The 20,507-nt window shown below is 35.6% G+C and overlaps 1 protein-coding gene across 6 annotated transcripts in view; it reads right to left on the reverse strand.

The window, feature by feature from the left end:
• ELAC2 (elaC ribonuclease Z 2) overlaps positions 1–20,507 on the reverse strand; it is a 105,814-nt gene that overhangs the window by 61,884 nt on the left and 23,423 nt on the right. For 3 of the 6 annotated variants that reach the window (XM_001373477.5, XM_056817460.1, XM_056817461.1), the window contains 5 exons: positions 18,645–18,761; positions 14,066–14,124; positions 2,807–2,865; positions 2,636–2,708; positions 1,458–1,570 (listed from right to left, as the gene is read on the reverse strand). In XM_001373477.5, coding sequence (XP_001373514.3) covers positions 1,458–1,570; positions 2,636–2,708; positions 2,807–2,865; positions 14,066–14,124; positions 18,645–18,761 — 421 coding nt within the window. Of the gene's footprint in view, positions 1–1,457; positions 1,571–2,635; positions 2,709–2,806; positions 2,866–14,065; positions 14,125–18,641; positions 18,762–20,507 lie in introns of all 6 variants that reach the window. The other 3 variants (XM_056817459.1, XM_016430891.2, XM_016430892.2) reach the window with 1 other exon arrangement.

The raw sequence follows: 20,507 nt of genomic DNA on the forward strand, positions 1-20,507 counted from the left end.
TTTCAATTTTATTTTCTTGTGTCGAATCCGTTATTTTTCTTTTGGACTATGTTTGCTTTGCCTTCATTGTCCCCTTCTGTGTCTACACCTTGCTCATTGTCTCTATAAAAAGTCTTCAGTTAGGTGCTTTTTTTTGTTGTTTGCTCATTTTCCCTATCTAATTATATGTATGCTCTGTTTTCTGGGAAGTTGGGGTACCCTCTTATTGATTTTAAAAAGGAAGGAAAGGGCTTTCAATTTTTTTTAAAAAAAATAGAAAATAAAAACCTCTTGCTAGGGGCTTGGGGACAGACAGGAAACTATAAAAACATGTTTTTTGCAAGACAGGGTATCAGGTTTTAAACTGGGAGACCTATAGACCTCTGACCCTATAATTTATCTGTCACAATAAAGCCAGATCTTTACCCAGAAGGATCACCTAGCATCTTAATTTTACAAAAGTATACTATCTCTTAACCAAAATTCTCTTCTGAAGCACTTTCCCTCAAGATCCCCAAGTTCTCCCCAAACCAAATTTTATGGTTTTCAAGAAGTTTATGTTAAGTGAATATGACCTTGAATAAAGATTTGCTGGAGTTTGCCCATAATATGGATGGGTCTGAGAAGGTATAAATCCATACTATATACATTCTTCTTCTCTACCCCAAATACATACAGAAAGATAGAGAATAGAACAAATTCTATTTCTTCTCGGCTTTTAAACAATTCAAATAAAATCAATCTTATCCTGTAATAGAAAAATCTATAAATCACCTAAACACCATCAGATCAACACAAGAGAAATTAGATTTCCATGTAGGCAAATATAAGTTAGTAAACACAGGGAGAAATCAATAATAAATCAAAAAAGGATTTGATAAGTTGTTTCAAAATGTCTACATTACAGTTAACTTTAGAATGACTGTAGGAGATAAGATGAGAATCTCTGGTTTTCTATTACTATTTTAAATACATACCACAAACTTAATCTCAAGTAAAGGTAATTACTAGAGTAAAGACAATTTCTATCAGTCTGGTCCTAATAAGCAATTTTAAAAATCTGTTTTTAAATGAGTATTCAAAAATGTTCCCTTGCAGATATGATTTTTTAAAATGACCTTGACTACAGTTTTTTTTTTTCAATGTTTTGGATAATGGGTCTCTTGAAGGAAAAATAATCACTTCTATCCTCATTAATCCTTTAAGTAGGATCAATCTGTTTGCAATGAGACATAGCAGGACAAGGTTAGAAGCCAAGTTCAACTATTACCTCCGACACATACTGACTAGTCTCTTAACCCTAAAATCTATGAAGTTACCCCTAAAATCTCTGAAGGCCACAAGCTGCATGGAAAATGTCATTTCTTAGCCAGGAGCATGATGAAATCACAGAATGGGCTAAAAAAGAAAAGCTTGTATTTGGTATTGTGTTAACTCAAAATATTTTCTCACTTAGCTAAGCCAAAAGATTTCCATACCTCCGAAAGGTGTCATTTTCACATATAGGTTCTATGAATCCTTGATCAGGGCATTCCACCACAATAAAAACAGAGCCAGGATCTGGTGGACTGCAAACCTCCTCTGGAAAAATCTATAAAATAATAATAGAAAACAACAACAACAGGCATTGGGATGAAAACATCTAGAGGAGAAATAGGTTTGATAAACAACCCTTCAAAAGAAAACAATCAAAATTCTTGAATTCAATTTCCATGATACTAATAAATGCATCCTTGTTCAACACCCTAGATGTAGCACTTATAGAGAAACTTTGGTTGAGTTCCACAAGGAAATAAAATTAACTTCTGGGATAATAATCTCTTCATCCTATAGCTAATGACATATCTCCTCTGTTAAATTACTAATAGTAGCTTAATCCTAAAAGTATCAATAATCCACAACAACTAAACTTGGAACTTATAGAGTAGCAGGGTCCAGGAGTTACACGTTCTTGGAACACTGAAATAACTCAACTTTTAGGCTAGGTTTATATACCTATATCTTTTTTTTTTTTAAAACCTTTACCTTCCTTCTTGGAGTCAATACTGTGTATTGGCTCCAAGGCAGAAGAGTGATAAGGGCTAGGCAATGGGGATCAAGTGACTTGCCCAGGGTCACACAGCTGGGAAGTGTCTGAGGCCAGATTTGAACCTAGGACCTCCCATCTCTAGGCTTGGCTCTCAATCCACGGAGCTACCCAGTTGCCCCCTATATACCTATATCTTTATGTTCTATTTCTTGAATATCTTCCCACTTACCTAGAGAACTCTGCCAAAGAGTATGGCTCTAGAATGTTAATTCTTTAGGCAAAATGTAATTTCATCAGAAGTAATTTAGAAGTAGGTGACTAGACGATTACCTAATTACAACTATTGTTCAAATATACTACACTTTGGTAGAGAAAATAATTGAACCAAAAAAAAAATATTTACTTTGATACCTGTAGTATGCTAACCAAACTGGTTGCATAATTGTGGATCAGTAAAGAAAAATTTGGATAACATAATCCTGTTATATTACAGGGCTAAGTGGAAAGAATGTGAACTATCCAACATACTCATTTAGTCCCTACCCAGAGACAGGACTAAAATTCTGTGTTTCAGTTCTCAGCCAATACCAATTTCCCTGAGTTCAGGAAAACTCCAGTCTTACTCACCTCTCTTCCTTCATAATTGACACTTTTCCCAGCTTTGACAGCAGCAATTATAGGTGCAATGGCAGATGTACCACTAACAGTAAAAAAACAAAATTTCTAAGTCAGATCAAATTAATTCTACCAGTAAATGAATTGAGCATGCTTCCCATATCATCTATTCCCTCTACTTACACTGGAAGCCCCAAATCTTTTGCTTTCAGCACCAAAAAACTTCCTTGTTTCATGTGAAGCTGCAAATAGAAGTTGAATATGAAAAATAAGAAACCAATAAGACTTGCTTTTAATCAATTATGTTAGAGAAAATCTCATTCTTGTCTGATAGTATAACTTAGAAAAATAAGATCCAGTTTTATAAGTCATTAAATTTAGTTTACGACAAAACCAAGAGAGTAGCAATAAGTAGTATATAAAACCCATTCCCCATTTGCCCCTAGGACATAATCTAAACAAAACTAGAAAATGTAACAAATAATAACCTAATTAGGAATTCTAAGAAAAAAAAATCAGCCACTTTTCTAGCCCTTTAGTCTTGTAGAGTGAGACATGAGAGGTTTGCACTCAGTCAGGGAAGAGTCTGGCCAGAAGTACACAGAACAGGAAGAAGATGTGCATCAATGAAAGAAGAAGTCTCAATTACAGCATACAAGAGCTTGAACTTTCATGTTGAGTGCAGAACAGGTGCCAATTGGGCACCTTACAAACTAGTTCTAGGTTACAGATCTAAGATAGATTGAAGAGAAGAACTGAGCCTAGAACTGGAATTCAAGGATGAGGAACAGTCATGGGGCCTAGGCTCTGTAACAAGCAAGCAATACATTCAGGAGTAAGCAGCAGCTCTGAGGTTCAGAACCCTGGAGCAGTCTCAGTTTTAGTTTCTAGCCCAGTCTCAAACCTACAGAGGAGTAAGCAAGGATAGAATCCCAAACCAAAGGTAACCCAATTGTTCTACCATTCTGAACTAGTCAAGCATTCCAGCTCGCTAAGGATAGCCAACTCCAGCAATAATCTTCTGAAACTCCAACTGGAGGAAGCCCACAGGCCTATTGCCCAGAATCAAATTCAAGTAAGAAACTTACAGTACACAGTCAAAAATGGAGTATGAGGGCAATGACTAAACTTTATCTAGATATGACCACTTTGGGAACACTGAAAGTCTGCAGGTTCCTAGTCTGAGGTGTTCCTGGGATCCTGGAATAATGTAACACTTAATACCCAAGATAGCAGCAACAGGATCAGCCCAGATCTCAGACCTTCCCTCCATAAACCTCAAAGTCTGGCTCTAACATAAAAGTCTGAAGTCAGGAAAATGGCTGAATGAATGGGCAAAAAAAATAAAAATAAAAACAAAAAGGTGTTAGAGTGCTACTTTCAAGAAACAAACACAAAATATAATGTATTTGAAATATCTACAAGCAAAATCTCAAAGAAAAAGCCTATTCAAAAATTCAACCAGAATTCCTCAAAGAGATGAAACAAGTTAAAAAAAAGTGCAAAAATGTTTTCAAACAAAAAAAAATCTGGATGCTTGAGAAAAAAATAGAAAAGAAACAACTATAGAGAAGAAAAAATAAAAAAGAATTAATGGTGTGGCACAAAACTTTTGCACTTTCAGTTTGTTGTCGAAGCAACAAATTCCCTGAAAATTAGAACAGATCAAAGAAAAGCTAAAGGATCCATAAAGGAACCATCCATAAGAAATAGTAAAACAAGGCCAAAGAACTGAGGAAAAACTGGAGAAAATGTGAGGAACTTTACATCAAAAATAACTAAATCAGAAAAAAGATTAAGGACAAATATTTAAGCATCACTGGATTACCTGAAAAACATGAAAAAAAAAGTAACTTAGAAATCATATTTTTAAAAAAATAGAAGAAAATATTCAGATCTCTTAAGAGTCAGAGGAAAAAGGCCAAAATGAAAACTCCCAGAAATATAGCCAATCCAGAGCTTCCAAGTCAAAGAAAAAAAATATTACAAACTGTAAAAAAAAAAAAATTTAAGTACCCAAAAGCCATAGTTGAGATCACCACAATTTTTATAAGAGTCTAGAATATAAGATTCCACAAGGCAAAAGATCTAAACTGAGCACATGCATGCACACATACAAAGTTGGGGAACAAAAATATATTTGTTCTCCCCCCAAAAAAATTTCCCAATAGGGAAATAGGAAGAAAAAGACAAAAGAGAGGATAACAGGAATGGGAAATGGGAGGAATCTGTCCTAAGCAAAACAAACTCTGAATAAGATTATACAAAAATATTTCTAGCTCTTTTTCAGGTAGCAAAGAATTGGAACCTGAGAAGGTAACCATTGATTGGGGAATGGCTAAAAAAGTGATATAAATCAAATGGAATACTATTGTGCTAAAAGAAATGCTGAAAGAAAGCAGCTTCAGAGAACCTGTTCATACTTATGAATTGATACAATGAAGTGAACAGAATCAGAAGAATGATTTATGTCAACATAGCATTTAAAAACAAACAACTCTAATTAACCTAATGACCAATTATGATTGGAAAGGACTCAGGACATGATCAGTGCAGAAATCTATTTCAACTATATATGTCTGAAACATAAACAAACACACACACACATAAACACATATATAAAAATGAATTAACACTTTTATTTTTTTTAGTTATTTTATTTAGCAAATCTACACAAAGCTATAAAAAGTAGATCATACACTTGAGATTTATAGAATTTCCAGTTCATAAGATTAATCTTATATTTAAAGATGACTTTTGTCTCCATAAAACTCAATATTTAGGGAATCAAGTTTGTGCTTTGAACATGTGCTTCCCCACAGATATTTAGCCATCTAGCAATACTTTTTATATAAAATATAACTCAAAACTAATTTACCTAGATTTTAGCAAAACATCTGATATTATTTCATACTCTTTGGAAAAGAATGAAAGATATGAATTACCCAATAATATCATTAGAAGGATTTGGAACTGGTTGAATGTCTAGACTGAAAGAATAGACAAATGATTAAAGACAACTTGTCAGGAAGTTTCCACTGACATAACCCAAGAAATCTATGCTTGATCTTTGTGCCATATTTTATATTTTAATCAATAACTTAAAGGAAGAAATGTAATAATTAAAATAAATTTGTGAATGAAAGTAAAACAATAATAGATAAAATGTATATAGCACTTACTATGTACACTGTGCTAATCACTGTGGAAGAGGCATGAAGAGAAAAAGGTTTTGAAGGACAAGCCAAGATGCAAGAGACTAAGCTGGGGACCTGTCTTATCAATTAAGAGGAAGATTCTAAAATGGAATGCTCCCAGGAGGAGTGGCAGTTGAGCTGATGTGGGGGAGGGGCTGGGAGTGTGACTCTCTCTCTGGCAGTTGAGGCTGGCTAAAGGCCCTGATTGTGCTGGCTTGTTTTTTGGAGTTTTCTGATCAAGGGGAGACCCCTGCGCTCTCTGAGATTTTGAATGACCAAGAGTTGGAGTTTTTCTGGCCACAGAGAGAGGAAAAGAAGGAGAAACTTGGCTTTTGAGTTGGTTGTCTTTCTCTGAGAGTTTAAGCTGGCCAGGAGAAACTGAGAGACCTTGATGGTGTTATAAAAGAAGAAAGAAGATCTTAGCTGTTGTCCTCCATTTATCTAACTGTTCCTTTTCTCACTTTTGTTACTGGACTATTTCCATAACTCTCTCAAATTCCCCTTATAGATTATGGAAACCCTCATCCCACTTTCCTCAGTTTCCCATCCTGTAATCCCAATAAGCCCCTATTTGAAAAAGGAAAAGAAAAGAAGATCTTTATAGTTCACTTAGGGGGGAGGGAAGAAGCCAAAGGCTTCAAGAAGAATTGGAAGGTGAAGTGGGGCAGGGAGCAGAGGTGTATTTTAATTTAAAATCCAAGATTCTTGATTTTTTGTTTGAGATTGTATTTTTATAATAATCCAAGATTTTGATTTTGTTCAAGAAAAGATCTTCAAGGAAGAAGCTTGCTAACTCCTAAATCCAGAGAATATCCAAAGAATGAACTGTTGCAGAAAGATGTCAGAAAACCTACACTACATAAAGAAGATCAAGAATGAACTTTGGATATGGTTGATTGAACTGAAGTTTGAGTGAACATTTATTGTAAATGAACAATTTTTATGCCAAAAGGGACTGCCCCTAATTTGGCTTTCTGTCAATGCACTAAAACATTGGTTTTGCTTTCTTTCCTTCCTAATCCTCCCTCACTACTCTAATTTCCTCTTAGAAAATTGAATATTGTATGCATGTGTAGTTAGAAGTGCGTTTAGGACTACAAGATGATTATGTTAAATGATCAATGGGGAGACTATTCTCCCAATGATCATCAGGGGGGATTGTGAATGTTAAAAATTCTCAGACTCTACCTTAGAACATTTGGTTAAGGTCATTCCCCATTTTAAAAAATGAAGGTACTTGATCAGGAATGGGAGAACTCTAACATTACTCCATCCATACTTAAGCATACTTTAGGGGAAGATAAAGTTGTAAACTCCTTCCTGAACAATGAAAAGTACTTAACTCGTACTTATAGTGAGGCAAAAGCCCTTAAGCTAAGTCTATTTTTAGATCTAATACAAAAAGGTGCTAAGTACCTATGAAGGTCAAATTAATCACTAAAAGGTCAGGCAACTTGTAAACTTGCAAGGGACAAGCTTAACAAATGAGGTGTGAAATTTTTAATCTACCCAGAGAAGTTGAGAACTAAAGAAGGTGTGAATTAAGAATGGTCAGTCCTTCGGAAAACGTCTACTGTGATTGGTAGGTGTGAAAACTTAGGGAAGGTGACATAGGAGAAAATTCTCTTTAAAAGGAGGTCAGAAAGGGCTCTGAAAGAGCAGCTTGCCAAAGCTGAATTGGAGGGCTCGGTGGCTGAACTTAGTTGAGCTGAGGAGCTGAACTGGTGGGTCTCTCTGAACACTAGAATCTTGCTTGGGACAAATCTTGTGGTGAGTGGATTAAAGACTGACTGATCCCTCTCTTAAGGCTTAAGTCTAGGCTGGTCTAGCCCTTTTCCTACTATTCCCTCTTACTCTGTCTCTCTCCCTTTCTTCAATTCCTTATTTGTATTAATTAAAATTTCCATAAAACCTAGCTGACTTGGGTATTTAATATTTGGGAATTTTCCCATGGCGACCACTTTATTTTTGATTTAACTCAAGACACTGTCTTGAAACCATATTTTTGAGGTCACAGTTTAAGGCAACGACTCTTTTGTCTGTAACAGAGGGTTGGAGAAGGGAGGGAGTGAGGGAGGAAGGAGGTTAGGAAGTAGATTGATCCATCAGCCATCAGTAGGGATCAATAGGCAAACCCCAGAGTAAATCCCAGAGCAGTCCTCTGTGTACCAGCATCTCTGCGTGCCAGTATCCCTGTGTGGCAGCATTCCCCTGTACTAGCAGTGTCTCTCATCTATCACCATTGTAAGAAGGAGATCCTCAGGGTGGTTCCCCTTTGGCAGCTCTCACTAGTCAAGACAGAGAGTAGAGCAGTCATTGCAACAAGAAACAGTTCCCCTCAGTTTACTTTCCTATAGTTCAACAAGAAATAATTTCCCTCAGTTTACATATTCTATTTCAAGTGCCAGAGCATTCAGTCATTGCAACAAGTAATAGTATCACAACAGATTCGCTTCAGTTTACATATTCTATTTCAGCACTTTATAATTATTATGTCATTTGTCCCTCACAACCATGGGAGGTAACTTCTATTATTATCCCCACTTTATAGATATGGAAACTGAGGCAAACAGAGACTAAGTTACTTGCCCTGGGTCACACAGCTAATAAGTGTCTGAAGGAGGATTTGAACTCCAGGACCAATTATATATTATACAAAGTGTGTGGGATGAAATTGTGGATTATTCCCCAGTATACACTGATTTAGTATTAGTAATCATAGATTGGCAGCTTCCTGCAGAAAAAAAGTTAGGTGCCCTCCACTAGGAGATATCAATCTCTCCTTTTGAAAAGTAGAAGAAATCCCCTCCCCAAGCAACTTTATATATATATAAAATATATGTATTTTTTAGTATAGACCTTTGACGTTCGACATTCTTCTCAAATGTGACTAAGGAACTACCCCCTTCTTCTTCTTTTTCCATGGGAAGAAGTATGTCCTAATTTCTATGAGAGAAATCTCAAAACTTACAAGTTATAACCTTAAATACACATTCTAAGAAATGAATACTAAAACACAAAAATTGTTTCAATGCTATTGCCCAAGAAATGTTTCAAAGAGTGTTTCAGCCTGAATTGTTACAATGCTGCCACCTGATAAATCCTTGAACAGGCCTAAAAACTTGACAACTAAAAAACTGCAAACCTAAGGAACATTTGCTTGGAAATGTTGGAGGATAAAACTCCAGATAAAACTTAGAAGCACTGGGAAAGATTAAGGAAATTGAACAAGCTGAGCTAGTAAGAGGTAAGGGGATTAAGAATGCAAATTAAAGCAGTCACAGGTTGCTTGTGAAACTAGGGAAGGGAGTTGTAGAATAATAATGAAGAGACTATTAGCCTAGCCTCAGGTTCATAAAACTTATTCCTAAATCACTAGACTATAGTTTTGAACTTTTTTAAAGTATAAACACAAAAGACATCCCCAAATCCCAAAAATATCTTCTACAATAAAGACACTGGTTGCTTTTGATAGTAGACACAAGCTGTTTCTGTCTCACTCAAGCCAAAGGTAACTGAGAGGCCACTGTATTTTGAATGGGGTAGGGGAATCTTGTCCTACAAGAGATTCTGACTTAAAAGTCATCTGCTTACTAACTTCTACTAGGGTCCTAAGCTTATTCATTTTGGAGATATTCATATTGCTAATATATTTGAGAATAAAACACTAAGTTCTTACTCCACACAATCCCCACCATGGGAATCACCTTTACCACAGATTTTTTGACTTTGTCATCTGGTATACTACATTGTGACCAGTCAACCTTAATCCATCCAGGAAGGAAGGGGGACAGAAGAGGAAGCAATCCCATTGGACTGCTAGGCAGGAGTCAGACTTAGGGAGAGACAGAGGGGAGCTATACCTCCCTCAGGTTTTCTAGTTAGGAATGCTGATGACCTCTGTGTTATAGGGTCAGATGCACTGGGTCCTAGGCATATATGCATCTCTCTAGCACATGTGCAATAGGTTCGCCATCATAGGTATAGTGTTAGAAATTGATCTAAAACTAATTTTTGCCATACTGTTTTCCAATTTCCCAGCAGTTTTTGTCAAATTCAATTACCACTTAATAGCAAATTAGATTAAAGGAAGTGACTAACTAAAAGCATGCATAATGGTGAGACATCAAAGGAGATAGAGAAATTTGAAGTAGATATAAAAATTCAAAGACAGCTAATTGAGAGCCATTTTGCACAGGTATGGTACAGGGAAATGAGTTAGATGAGTCTGCAAACCTAAAATCAGAAGATTATAGATGACTCTTTGCTGGCACAAGGTACAGAACTCTGGTACACAGCCCATACAAGGTTTTGGATTACATTCCAAGGGCAAAGAGGAAGACTAACAAGAAGCAGAAATCCAGATCAAAATTCCAGTTGAAAAAGGAATGCTTGTGGTCAATCACAGACCAGAAAATAGGCCAGGAGAGCACTGACCACACCTCTCCTTAGTTTAGACCATGTTGGAAGAACTGAAAATTGTAGCCACCCAGAACTAGCTCTAAGAGTAGCAGCACAAAAAAAACAAATTCAGAGGAGTGTCTTCTCTCTCCTGGGAGCAGAACCCAATTTAAATATAAAAAGAAAAGGGGTAGGAAAACAAGCAAATATCAAACAAAACAAAACAAAACAAAAAGCCCTCCCTAACAATAGAAAATAATGATGGAGACAGAGAAGAGCAAGGCACAAACTCATAAGAAGACAATGAGATCAAAGTAACTTGTAGTTTGTAACTTTGTAGCAAAATCTCAGAGAAAAATGGGAATTGGTTTCAGACACTGAATAGGATGAAAAAAAGATTTAAAAACTCAAATAAAAGAGGCAGAGGAAAAATGAGGAATAGGAATAAAAGAGAATAAAAGCTTGGTAGAGGCACAAAAAAGTACTAAAGAAAATACTATAAAAAACCAGAATATACCAAATGGTAAAAGAGACACAAAAATTGAGTAAAGGAAAAAACTTATTAAAAGTAGAATTGGCTAAATGGAAAGGAAGTAGAAAAGTTCAATGAAGAAAATAATTTCTTAAAAATTGGAATTGGACAAGTAGATGATAATAATTCCATCTAAAACACTGAAACAAATCAAAAGAAGAAAAAAAGGTGAAATATCTCACTGGAAAAAAAACCAGCTGATCTGGAAAATAGATTTAGGACCCTCTCCTTCCCACCCAAAAAAGGAAAACAGATTTAGGAGAAATTATATACCACTTATCAGGCTATCTAAAAAGCCATGACCAAAAAAAGAGAGCCTAGACATCATATTATAAGAAATTATGAAGGAAAGCAGTCTAGATATTTTTGAACGAGAAGGGAAAACAGAACTTGAAAGAATCCACCAATTACTTCCTGAAATAGAGTCCAAAATAAAAATTTATATGAATATTATAACCAAATTCCAAAACACCAAGGCCAAAGAGAAAATTCTGCAGGCAGTTGGAAAGAAACAAGTCAAATATCATGGAACTACAGTGAGATTACAAAGGACTTTGCAGCTTCTACATTAAAGGACTAGAGGATTTGAAATAAGATATTCTGGAAGGCAAAGGAGATAGGATTACAACTAAGAATCACCCAATCACTGAAACAATATAATTCTTCAATGGAAAAAAAATGGCTGTTTAATGAAATAGAGGCCATTAAAGCATTTCCTGATGAAAAGACCAAAGCTGAAAAGGAAACTTACTGTTCAAATAAAAGACACAAGAGAAGCATAGAAAGGCAAATAGGAAGGAGAAAACTTTAAAATATTCAAAAAGGTAAAAATATTTACATTCAATATTTGTAACACTTAAGAATTTTATTATTATAAGGACAGTTACATATAGAGGGAATATGCATACATACAGACAAGAAGGTACAGAAATAAGTTGACTATGATATCCCCCCTGAAAAAAATTTTTAAATCTTTTTACAAAAGAAGACTGCACTAAAAAAAGAAAGAAAGGAGAGGTAGAATAGGATGCATTATTTTCACATGAAGAGGTACAAAAAAGCTGTTGCTATGGAAGGGAAGATGAGGGTGTTGATGTGAAATGCTCGAACCTTAGTCTCATCAGAACTGGTTCAGAGACACATAATCCATTGGGTATAGATATTGATCTTACCCCTATAGGGAAGCAGGAGGGGAATAAGAAAAGAGGTAGAAGAAGGAGCTGATACAAGGGAGGATGAACTGGGGAATGCATGGTATAGAAATATCCTTTATCCAATAGGGAATCAGAAGCGGAAGGTAGTAAGAGATAAAGAGGGGGTTGGGAATGATAAAATAGATGGTAGATTAAAGGAAGTCATGTTCAAAAGCAAAACAGATTTTTCAAGAGACAAGACTAAAAAAAGAGAAGGGTAAACAGAAGAAAATTGAATGGAGGGAAATACACAGTAATCATAACTGTGAATGCAAATGGCATTTGCAATCATAACTTATGATAAAACTGGAAGCAAATAACAAAATGGATTTGAAACCAGAGTCCAACAATATGTTGTTTATAAGAGACACACTTGAAATAAAGATAAGAAAGACACAGAGAGAATTAAAATAAAGGTAGCAGAATCTATTCTGCTTCAGCAGAAGAAAAAAAGGAAGGAGAAGAAATAATGATCTTAGATTAAAGCTCAAGTAGAAACAGACCTAATTAAAAGAGATAATCAGGAAAATTGCACTGGCTAAAAGACTTCTAAAAGTTTCTCTGATAAAGACTTCATTTCTCAAAAGGGAGTGGAACCAAATTTATAAAAATAAGAGCCATTCCCCAAATGATAAATAGTCAAAGATATGACTAGAAAGTTTTAGAAGAAGAAATCAAAGCTATCTATCAAGAGATATGAAAAAATTTTTAAATCACTACTGATGAGAGAAATGCAAATTAAAACAACTCTGAGGTACCATCTCATACCTATCAGAAATGACAAATGATGGAGGGGATAAGAGAAAATAGGAACATTAATGAACTATCAGTGGTCCTATTACTGTGAACAACAATCTAGAACAACGTACTAGAGTACATCCAAAGAGCTATAAAATTGTATGTACCCTCTGAACTTGTAATACCACTACTAATTCTGTACCTCCAAAGAGATCAAAGAAAAGAGAAAAAGATCTTTATGCATAAAAATCTTTATAGTACCTTTTAGTGGTGGCAAGGAATTGGGAAATTGAGATGATCATCAATTGGGGAAAGATTGAACAAGTTACAATATATGATTGTGATGGAGTACTACTGTACTGTAAGAAATGATAAGGGGAGTGGTTTCAGAAAAATATGGCAAATCAATTGGGGAATGGCTGAACAAATTGTGGTATCTGATGGTGATGGGATACTATTGTGCTCAAAGGAATAATGAACTGGAAGAATTCCACGTGAACTGAAAAGAACTCCAAGGATTGATGCAAAGTGAAATGAGCAGAACCAGGAGAACATTGTACACAGAGATTGATACACTGTGACACAATCAAATGTAACAGACTTTTCTACTAGTAGCAATGCAATGATCCAGGACTATCCAGAGGAACTTATGAGAAAGAACACTATCAAGATCCAGAGAAAGAACTGTGAAAGTAGAAACAAAAGAAAAACATATGATCGATCACATGGTTCAATGGGGATATGATTGTGGTTATGGGATTTGAACAATGTTATATGTACAACCCAGCGGAACTTCCTGTCAGCTCCAGGAGTGGGGAGGGAAGAGAGGTGGGAAAAATCATGAATCATGTAACTATGGAAAAATATTCTGTTAGTTAATTAATTTTTTAAAAAAAGAAAAATATGGCAAGACCTATCTGAATGGATGCAAAGTGAAGACAAAAGAACAGGGAGACCATTAAGCAATGATGTGATGATCAACTGTGAAAGACTTAGCTACTCTGATCAATACAATGATCCAGGACAATTTCAAGGGATTCATGATTAAAAATGCTATCCACCTCCAGAGAGAGTACTAATGAACTCTGAGTACAAACTAAATACAATTTTCTTATTTTTTCTGCCCTTTTTTGGCAATATGCCTAATATGGAAATGTTTTAAATGACTTCATATGTATAGGTGACATACTTTTTGCTTTGCCAGTGGGTGGGGAAAGGCAAGAGAAAGGTACAGAATCCAAAATTCAAAATTAAAAACAATCTTAAATATATAAATGAATCTTAAATATATAAGCATAACAACCAACCAGTAGGACCTTGGGTACTTCATTTAATAGTTATTAGCTCAGAAAGTCTCTCTGAAAAAAAAAAATTAATTTACCTTACAGATGAAAGCTACAACCAAAGACGAGTCTCTGCCTTTCATTTTCCAATCGTCATCTAAGGAAAAAATAAAATAAAATATTAAGAGAGAGTATAGCATGTCAATTGATGAATTGAAGGTAAGTACTAAAATAGTAACACTCAAATAATATGTATATGTAAATATAACTAAAATAATTGTTTATTTTAAGATATGGGAAGGGAACTGGGATGATCTATCTAAAAACTATAAATAACCTTTCCCCCTAAAATCAAGTTGATAACCTACACTATTTAATACTTCTCTACCTACAAATTTAATTCCTACAACTAGCTAAATTAAACCCCACCTTAGTTAATATACAAAGATGGTAAGGAATTGAAGGTAGCAGGAACAGGGATCAAAGGAAAGGTTTCACTGACAGATGGCTTAGATGTCTCAAGCAGCTCTGCAGGGATATCTCATACAGTCCACAGGATATACAGGAACAGGTTGGATCACAAGAAAAGTCACAGTAAAGAGAATATCTAGCTCTCTAGGTCCACCCCAGGAGACTAGACAGAAACTACTCTTCCTGCCTGCTGTTTAACTGTATCTCTGAAAAACAGCAACGGCCCTGCCACTTCTCCAGAGTTCTGGAACCTTCCTGCCTTTCAGCATTGCTCCTGCTCCTGCTAATTTCCCTATAACAATACCTTTGAGAGTAAGATTTACTACATCAACAATGAAATTTAACAATATGAAGACAGAAGAATGAAATTATTTGATGCCTATTATGAACCCCTTTCAACCCCCACATTACCTGTATATGATTGTAGACAAGAGCAAGTGGCCAATAAAACCATTTTTAAAAGGCAGTAACATGAAACATTGAGTTGGGTTTTAAGATTTGGGGGACCAGAGCCAATAATGATGCCTTCAACATTAATAGGAAAATTGGGAGAGCAATCTGGTTTTGTAGAGAAGATCTATTTAGTTTGGATTGTCTAAAGACTTCAAAGGGGAGAAAAAATGGTTGATTGACATATGGAAACTTGCAGAAAGGCTCTCATGAGAGCTCTAAGTTTTGGAGTTAAAGAGGACAGATGTAGGCAGTAGTTAGAAGACTTGAAAATGAATGAACTTTCCAAAGAAAATCTCTAAAACTTTAGAGGAATTTTAAAAAAGAAAGTACTTTGCTGTTTCAATTTTGATCATTTTTTTCTCTCTCAAACTAATGTTAGCATGTTACAAGGTAGCAAGGTTGTTTAAGCTTCACTAATATCCTAACAAAAGGGATATGAGGCTGATAAAGGAAGGACCCAGGAAAGATCTAGCTCAACCTTTTTCAAAGGGCATCTGGGATATTATCTCTTATATAAATGAGAAGTATCTACCTTTTTTTGCACAAATTCTTTCTGTCTACATGTCTGATTAAAATAAAAAAGCCAAAACTATCTAGGAAAGATTTTGAAAACAAGACACTCTTAGCAAGATCATATAAATGGATCTAAGCAGGAAACAGAAAGCAAAGTTGGTGTTTTCAGAGAAAAGAAATAGTTAAGATTGGATATATTAAAATAAAACAAGTATTGTTGAATCTTGTCTGACTCTGTGACCCCATTTGGAGTTTTCTTGGCAAAGATATGGGAATAAACCATTCCCATGTCATTTCCTTCTCCAGCTCATTTTTTAGATGAGGACAGAGGCGAACCTGGCCAGGGTCACACAGCTACTGAGCCTGGAGTCTAAGCCTGGAATTGAACTTAGAAAGATGAATGAGTCCTCCTGACTTCTGGTGCTGCCCTCTATCCACTTCACTACCTAGCTGCCCACAAATAACTAGTGCTGATTTTTTCCCCAAATAAAAAATAATTTAAAAGTATGTGGTGGAAAAGAAAAAAAGCATTATCACAGAATGGATAAGAAAAACATGTAATAAATGTTTTATTTGTGAATATAATAAATTTTGCTATGTCCAATGCAAAAAAGCAAGCACATCAATTTCAGATATAGTAACAATAAAAAACAAAGCACTGTTAACAAAATAACAATTTGCTTATAGCACCATATATAACCAAACTGCTTTTAAATATGCATGAAATGGCAAAATAATTGAATGTTTAAGGGAAAAGATAACAAAAGAAAAAATAAAATACTTAATAGTGAGGGGTCAGAATTTCTCTTTCAGATATGGATAAAACTAAGATTAAAAAGGGAGAGGAGCTCAAGGAAATGTCCTCAACTTAGTAAGAAAGAACGAATCAAGGTGCTCAGATGAGAGAGAAGAAGAGGAAAGAGTATGTGGATTAGCTTCTGTAGAGAGCAAAGCAAGAAACCAATCAAGAGGAATAAAGACTGCTTTGTTAAGCACAGTGGTAGAAATAATCTAAATCTAGGGAAATACTAAGGGAATAGAGAAATTAAGAGGTAGTGAAAAGAGCAATGAAGAAGTTTACAAGGTGTAAAGAGCAAAGAGAAATCCAATGAAAGGAGGTTTTGGGCAAAAGAAAGTGTCTGGTCAAGGATGTAGCTGTCCCTGTGTGGGGCTGAGGTAAAATGAAGGTATAAATCTTGGGATTTAGAGAGTTATAGAATTATTGACAGATGTTGATGGTCGTCCTAGTTCAGGGAGATTCACAAGTAGACTAAATAATTAAGAAACAAATAGGTCTGGTGGCAGGGAGGTGGCTCAGTGGATTGAAAGCCAAGCCTAGAGAATGGAGATCCTAGGTTCAAATCTGACCTCAGATTTTCCTAACTGTGTGGCCTTGGGCAAGTAATTTGATTCCCTCTGCCTAGCCCATACCACTTCAGCCTTAGAACCAATACACAGGGATTTTTGTTTTAAAAGAAAAGAAACAAATAAGTCCTATGCCACCATCTTGAATTACTCTATCTCATGTTCTTCCATTATAATGCAAACTACCAAGGGATTGATGTGAGTCAGACCCAGCCCAATACATAATACTTCTAAAATTTTCTACTTTTTTAAATATGTAAAAATAGTATTATATAATTAATAAATAGATATCTAGTAGATATTACATACTACAAATCTACTAGAAGTACATGCTGAAAATTTGTTTTACTAATATGGTATGCAATTAAAAAATTTGAAGACCTTTGCTCCATCCACTCTAGCCCTCACTGTTATCTCTTTATTCTAAATCATTAAAGCATATTTACACAGAGCATATTTCATCAAAGTACAGAACCCTTAAGAGTGGAATAAAATATTATAATCTCAATTTTTCAAAGGCTTCTCTTCTCCTTGAGAACAATTTCTCTAGAAAATCTAAAAATGCCCATTATGTTGCCTCACTATTATATATAATATCTACAGATAATAGATAATATATTTGGGAAAAGAAACTTTTGAAACACAGATAATTAGCTTCATTCCAATGAATCAATATCTTATAAGTTTGGGCAAATGACATGATTTAGTGAGTTTCTTGGACACACAGTAAGTTTAAGATTTTCCTAACACCAAGCAAAAGACTATCTCCACTATGTCAAGATGTCCTCTGAGATAACTAGACACTGGAACTACAATGATAATGCAAGTCAAGTATAATATATTCATATTTTCATTTTTTTCTGTTATCAGTCACAGAATAATCTACTTTATTCAAAATTTTTCAGAAATTAATTTAAAGCATTAAGAAAGGTTATAGTACAAAAGGAAAAAATGCAAACCCTTCTACCTATGTCCTTTGGAGAATCATTTACATCACCACATGGAAGTTTCTGTTTGCCTTTTAGAAGAATATATTAGAGCTAAAAAGGCCCTTGGAGCCCATGAATTCCAATCCTCATTTTATATTAAATTAAATTAAAATTATATTTAAGTTAAAATAATGAGCTAACACTGTGATATGGTAGTCAAAAAACGAATATAAGGCTGTTTTAAGTAGCACAACACCCAGAATAAGGTAAATTATAATTTGCAATGCTTTGCCCTAATGAGGCTATATTTGTTACTCAATTCTGGATATCACATTTTAGGAAGAACATTAAGAAACTGGAGAATGTGCAGGAGGGAGGCCAGGATCATAAGAATATAGGCATAAAATACTATACTATGCCATACTATAATTAGGATAAATGTTTCTTTAGAAAAAAAAAGATTTAAATGAGAATATGATGGCTATAAAGTATCTGAAAATACAGAAGAACTGTTAATATTTATTTTGTGTGGCCAAAAGGAAAAACTAGGAGCAATGAAAAGGAAGTTTTAGTAAATTAAACTTTAGTTTGAATTTTTTTTAAATGCATCTCAAAATTAGTCATTCAAAAACAGAACAAATGCTTCTAGGAGTCAAGTACCCAAAACTTTTGGAGATCTTGGTTTCTGTTCAAATACAGGTTACAACAGGTTACACCTTCTAAGATCCTTTCCAGCTCAAATTGTGTGAGTTTTAGCAGAAATGTCAGATATTCTCTGAGATAACTAGACACTGGAACTACAATTTTAATGCAAGTCACAGAATAATCTACTTTATGTAAAATTTTTCAGAAATGAATTTAAAGCATCAAGAAAGGTTATACTGCAAAAGGAAAAAAAGGCAAACCCTTCTACCTATGTCCTTTGGAGAACCATTTACATTACCACCTGAAAGTTGCTGTTCGCTTTCAGAAGATCCAAAGCTGGCAGGTTGATTTGGACTAAAGCTGGTACGAGACTTTCTGGAATGCAAGGATAGCTGGTAATCACATGAAACTTGTTTACCTAGATAGAAGAAAAAACCAAGCAAATTAGACATTAAACAAAGCAGAGATATATCTCAGCTGAGAAGAGGAATATAATCAAACGCATTAAAATAACACCTTCTAAAACTTTGCAGTGGGAATGCAGTGCATAAATTAGAGTGCCAAGTCAAGAATGTCAGGAAGAATTGAGCTAAAATATGGCCTCAGACACTTAGTAGTTATGTGACTAAGCAAATCACTTAACCCTGTTTTCCTCAATTTCCTCATCTATAAAATAAGTTGAAGGAAATGGCAAATCACTTCAGCATCTTTCCCAAGAAAACCTTAATTTGGGTCACAAGCAGTTGGATATAAGTGAAACAAGTGCACAACAACATAAACTTTGTACAGTGGGATTTGTTTGATAGCAATATGGGAGGAACTGCTTGATCATACCAGAAAACACTCAGAGCAGAAAAAAGTTTATCTACCCTCAGACATCTTCCACATAATCATGGTATCTAGAGATTAAAGGGACTTCAGAATTCAGCTAATCCAATCTTCTCATTTTATAGAAATAAGACTGAGAGGCAGTATAGAAGTGATTCACCTGAGCTCACAAAGGCTGTAAGGAACAGAGGCAAAGTTTAAACTCTGACTTCCAACTGTGAATATTATAAATGAATATATGCCATTATGCCTCTCCTAGGCCCACATGAAATTTTCATGTGGTGTCAGAACTTGCAACTTTGTCAACAGTTTTTCTCCCTGAATGTTATAATTCAACCTAAAAATATATGTCCTCAGAAGACAGACTTCTTATTTTAATATTGAAAAATCTGTGATTTCATTAGTTGGAGTACTCCCATCCACCAAATGACCATAACCTTCTGTGACTAGTATTTTTCACTGAGGTGCTGAGGTCAATCTGGTAACAATCATCCCTGATTTAGCTACACTGTTAAACTGACAGGTGTGTAGCCCATGACTAAGCTTAGATAGGAGCTGTCAGTACCTGTAACTCTATTAGCATCTCTTTCTAAAAGCCCAATACTGGGGGACTTCTGGGTAAACATGGCTGCAATCTAGACGTGACTCGCTTCCCCTCCCCGGCACTGAACGAAATAGACTACCTCAAAAGAGCATAAAAATCACCTTTGGACGAATGGAGGGACTCTCCAGTACTCCACAGAAACGAAGGTACATGGGGTTTGAACATTCCCACACTATAAGGAGGAAAAGCTCGCACAAAAACGTGAACTAAGCCTCCCCTCCTCCCACCCCCACCAAACCAGAGTAAGCTATCAGAGCTCTCACTGGGACAGTGAGTGAGTGAGGAGCGTCTCTGTCTGGGGGGTGGGGGGGGGACACCAGGGTCCTTGGGATCTAAAAATTGCAAGGAAACAACCTCTCAGGGCGGTTTCACAGGAGAATCCTAGGCTGATCACAGTGGGATGCGGAGCTGAAATCGGGGCTGTTGCGCTGAACAGCTGGGCGGGCTGCGCGGATTGCCTGGGCAGTTGGGCTGAACAATGGGACCCGCGCTCTAAGAAACCTCGGAAGCTGGGAAGAACTAGTCTGAGGCAACCTAAATTCACAGAAAACCCGCCCATATCACCCAGACCCCAGACCAAAAAAAGAAAGTGTTATAAAACCACTAAAGGGATGGCTCACATGTCCCAAAATCAAGCCTCCAAGAAGAAAAGGGGGGGAAAAGTGACTATTGAAAACTTTTATGGAGGGAGTGCCCAAGGAAAAGAAGAGAATGAGGATGAAATCCAAACGA

The sequence above is a fragment of the Monodelphis domestica genome, chromosome 2 (assembly GCF_027887165.1).
Source record: "Monodelphis domestica isolate mMonDom1 chromosome 2, mMonDom1.pri, whole genome shotgun sequence".
NCBI classification, from domain to species: domain Eukaryota; kingdom Metazoa; phylum Chordata; class Mammalia; order Didelphimorphia; family Didelphidae; genus Monodelphis; species Monodelphis domestica.